The sequence below is a fragment of the Lycium barbarum genome, chromosome 4 (assembly GCF_019175385.1).
Source record: "Lycium barbarum isolate Lr01 chromosome 4, ASM1917538v2, whole genome shotgun sequence".
Taxonomy (NCBI): Eukaryota; Viridiplantae; Streptophyta; class Magnoliopsida; order Solanales; family Solanaceae; genus Lycium; species Lycium barbarum.
This window is the reverse complement of record NC_083340.1, coordinates 138,482,697-138,486,484: the sequence shown is the minus strand read 5'-3', so window position 1 is coordinate 138,486,484 and position 3,788 is coordinate 138,482,697. Positions and strand designations below refer to the sequence as shown.

The window sequence follows — 3,788 nt, the reverse complement described above, 5'->3', positions numbered from 1 at the left end:
CTTGTCAAAATGAGCTTTTCTCCTTGTTTTTTAGGTTTGGCGAAGGAGGGCGAGGAGATCAAATTACTTTGTTGTAGCATGATTTTTTAATTTAGTTTTTTTTTTTAAGAAAACATTTTATTTTTAGTCAGTGATTCACCTTGTAATAATCTACAATATATATATACACGTACACATCAACCGTATCTCTTTTACTTCTTAATTCGTATTATCGTCTAGATCTTGATAGCTAGAATAACCAAAGTTGACTGGAGTATTTTTTTTTTTTTCTTCTTTCATTCTTAATTTCTTCTCCTTTTCAAACTTAAGTAATCGTTAATTGATCGTTGGTTTCTTGTACTAGAGTTATAGTGCAAAGCTAGATAATATATTGATTCAAATTGAACCGGAACTATATCTAAAGGCCAGGGATTTTAAAGTGTGAATGGGAAATGAGAACAGGTACCTTTTGGAGTACCCAAAAGCATATTTTGGATTGCAACTCTCCATCTCACCCTTTCATTGTCTATAAATTCAAAGGAATAGCCTCATTTTCTATACTGAATTTTCGAACTTTTGCATATTTTCATATCTGTTTTATCCGGGGAGGAAGTAATCCATAACCTCGGGTACAGTGAGGGGATTAAATTCCTTAAGGACACAGTGAATTCTGTGGACTCGAATATTTTCAGTTGTATGCATTTTACGTTTTTCCAAATTAATTCAAGCTTCTGGTTTACTGGTTTTGTACACAGATATACTAACACAACATACTTAAACATGTTGCGAAACCATTTATCTAAAAAAAGCAGGGAAACTGTTAACAAGAAAGAGATAAAAATAGATATGAACGGTGAATTCGAGCTTTGGGAATGGAGTATTCTTTTATAAGAAGCATTAATTAAAACCTCCAAACATAAGCTTTATTCGATGCAAATTCAAAGAATTAACGCTAGGATCAAGACGCACACAATCATAGTAAAAGCTATAGCTGATACCAAAGGTGTAAACGCTCATCATTAATGTTACACGGCGCCTTCCTGAGACTTCTTGGAAGGGAGACGTAAGGCTAAGCAACCGATGTTTTCCAAAGTTGCTATCCACCAACTGGGGTCCCCTCCGCACTCTAGACGAGACTGTCAGTGCCGTGCGGGAAAACCAATGTCAAAAGCAATTAAGAGAACAGAAAAGTGAGTGAGAATGAGAAAGAAAGAGAGTTTGATTGCATTAATGAAAGCTATTACAATGAGAGCAAGCGGTGTCGAGGGGGAGAGACATCAGTACAGATAATTGATTACTTGATTGAAAGTTTTTTATTGCTTGATCCCCTCTATATATGCTTTAAAAAGAAAAACCAAAGTTACAGGACTAGACATAACTTTGCTAGAGAATCATACTAGTAAATACAGAAAGTAAACTACTCTATATTTACAACAAAATTGACCTAAACTAGAGCAGGTCTATGGGCACTCTCGGATCATGACATTGTCGTGTGCGCAGGGGCGCAGGGCGCGGCCACTGTGGCTGGGTGCTGGCATTGTAGCTGGGCGCTGGGCACGTATTGGGGCATGGCCAGTATAGGGGCGCTAACGAGGGACATCGATGGGGTGACATAGGCAGAAGCAACCTTGTCACTTGGCGCATCCAAGATCACAGGGCTGTCCATGGCGCTAGGCGCTGAGAGTCTTACCATGACGCCATGGGGTGCATCCAAGGTGTCATGGGGCATGGCTAGAAAGCCGCCTATGACATTCTCCTCCACCTGAGTTAGCGACGTCCTCGGCACCTTACTTGCAAGATACTCATCAATCAGGTGCTTGTAGGCTTTGAGGCTGGTACCTCTCTCCTACGTATTCTCTTCTGCGTCACATCCTGCCATTTCACTAGGAACTCTTGGTGATCTTTCCTTGACGCATATATGACTTGATCATTGATGATGGCTTCTGCTGCTACCCTTTTCCCAGTTGATTGTGGGACCTCGAATACTGGGTATTGTGAGCTAGCTTCGTGAAGGGTCCTTTGTGTCTTCTCGAAAAGGCTTTAGAAGACAGACATGGAACACAGGATGAATCTTCCACCAAGCTGGGTTATCCACCCGGTATGCTACCTTCACAATGCGTCTTTCAATGGACGGAGGTCGAATGTATTTTTGCAATAGGCGTGGGTCATAGACCCCTACAAACAGGTATCTCTTTAGGATCTTCACCATCACCTTGTCCCCAACCTGATATTCCACAAAGCGACAATTTTGATCGGCATGTCTCTTCATCCGCTTTTGCACCTTCACAAGATAGCTCCGCCCTATCTCCAAATTCTGCTTCCATTCTTTCTAGAAGCTAGCTGCTCGTGGAGATTTTGATATATTTGGAGAATTCATAGTGTGTAGGAGTAGTAGTTGTTGTCCGGTAACAATTTCAAAAGAGCTCTTTTGTGAATTGAGACACAGTTGAGTCGCATCCAATAGCGTCACCCAATTCTTCTGCGAGCTGGTAACAAAATGCCGAAGATATTCCTCCAACATGCCATTGAACCGCTCCGTCTGATCATCGAATTGCGGGTGGAAACTTGAGTTGTGACTCAATTTGGACCCCAAGCACTTAAAGAATTGAGTCCAAAGGTTTCTAGTGAAGCGTGAGTCGCGATTACTAACGATGTCCTTAGGCAGCCCTTTGACTTAGTGCGTCTGCGACATGATTGGTCTTCCCACTTCGGTACTCTAGCTTGAAGTGAAATTCTGCTAGAAGTTCCTGCCATCTAGCCTGTCGACCATTTAGCTTTGGCTGGGTCATGAAATGACTGACAGCAGTGTTGTCCGTCTTCACCACGAATAGGTCCCTAGAAGATAGTGCCTCCAAAGGCGTAAGCAGTGGACGACAGCCAACAATTCCTTCTATTGGGCGGCATAGTGTCGTTCCGCATCCTTCAACTTTCAGCTCGCATATGCAACCGGGTGCCCCTCTTGTAGTAAGACTCCGCCCAATCCATATCCAGAGGCATCCGTTTATTACTTTGAACGGTTTGGTCAAGTCAGGAAAGGCCAAGACGGGGCTATTAGACATAGCCACTTTCAGTGAGTCGAAGGCTTCTGCTTTCTTTGGCGCCCAATCCAAAGGTGTGATCTTCTTGAGGAGCTCTGTCAGTAGCAATGCAATGAGAGAGTAGTTTTTGACGAACCGTCGATAAAATTTGCATAGGCCAAGGAACGCCCTCAAGGCGAGAATATCCTTAGGTGGCGGCCAATCTGTGACATCCTGGATCTTTTGTTGTTTCATCTTGATGCGACCTTCTTCGATAACATGTTCTAGGAAGTCAATCTGTTTTTGGGCGAAGGAGCATTTAGATAACTTCACGTACAACTCATGCTCCCGCAACTGAGTTAGGATTTTCCTCAGGTGCTCCAGGTGTTCACCCAGCGTTTTGCTATACACCACAATGTCATCCAAGTAGACCACCACAAACTCATCAATGTATTCCCAAAAGACCTGGTTCATCAGAGTGCAAAACGTGGCTGGAGCATTAGTCAAGTCGAACGACATGACCACGAAGTCGTACGACCCATATCTTGTCACACATGTCGTCTTGGATTTGTCTCCCTCTGCAATGCGGACTTGCCAATAACCTGTCTTCAGGTCTATTTTGGTGAACACTGTGGCACCGCCCAATCTGTCAAACAAGTCCGCCATTAGTGGTATATATGGGGTACTTATTCTTCACGGTGATCTTGTTGAGGGCCCGATAGTCAACACAGAGCCTTAGGGTACCATCGTGTTTCTTTTGGAATAGCACAGGTGACCCGTAAGGCGATTTGG

The 3,788-nt window shown here is 43.2% G+C and overlaps 1 protein-coding gene across 1 annotated transcript; it reads right to left on the bottom strand.

Annotated features, from left to right (window-relative positions):
• Window positions 1-2,636: 2,636 nt before the first annotated feature.
• LOC132637895 (uncharacterized mitochondrial protein AtMg00860-like) lies at window positions 2,637-3,515 on the bottom strand. Its single transcript, XM_060354912.1, has one exon. The coding sequence runs from the start codon at window positions 3,513-3,515 to the stop codon at window positions 2,637-2,639; it is 879 nt and encodes a 292-aa protein (XP_060210895.1).
• Window positions 3,516-3,788: the final 273 nt, after the last annotated feature.

Excerpts from the sequence above, each read along its gene's own strand:
- LOC132637895 (XM_060354912.1), bottom strand. The coding sequence starts at position 3,515 with ATGTCGTTCGACTTGACTAATGCTCCAGCCACGTTTTGCACTCTGATG.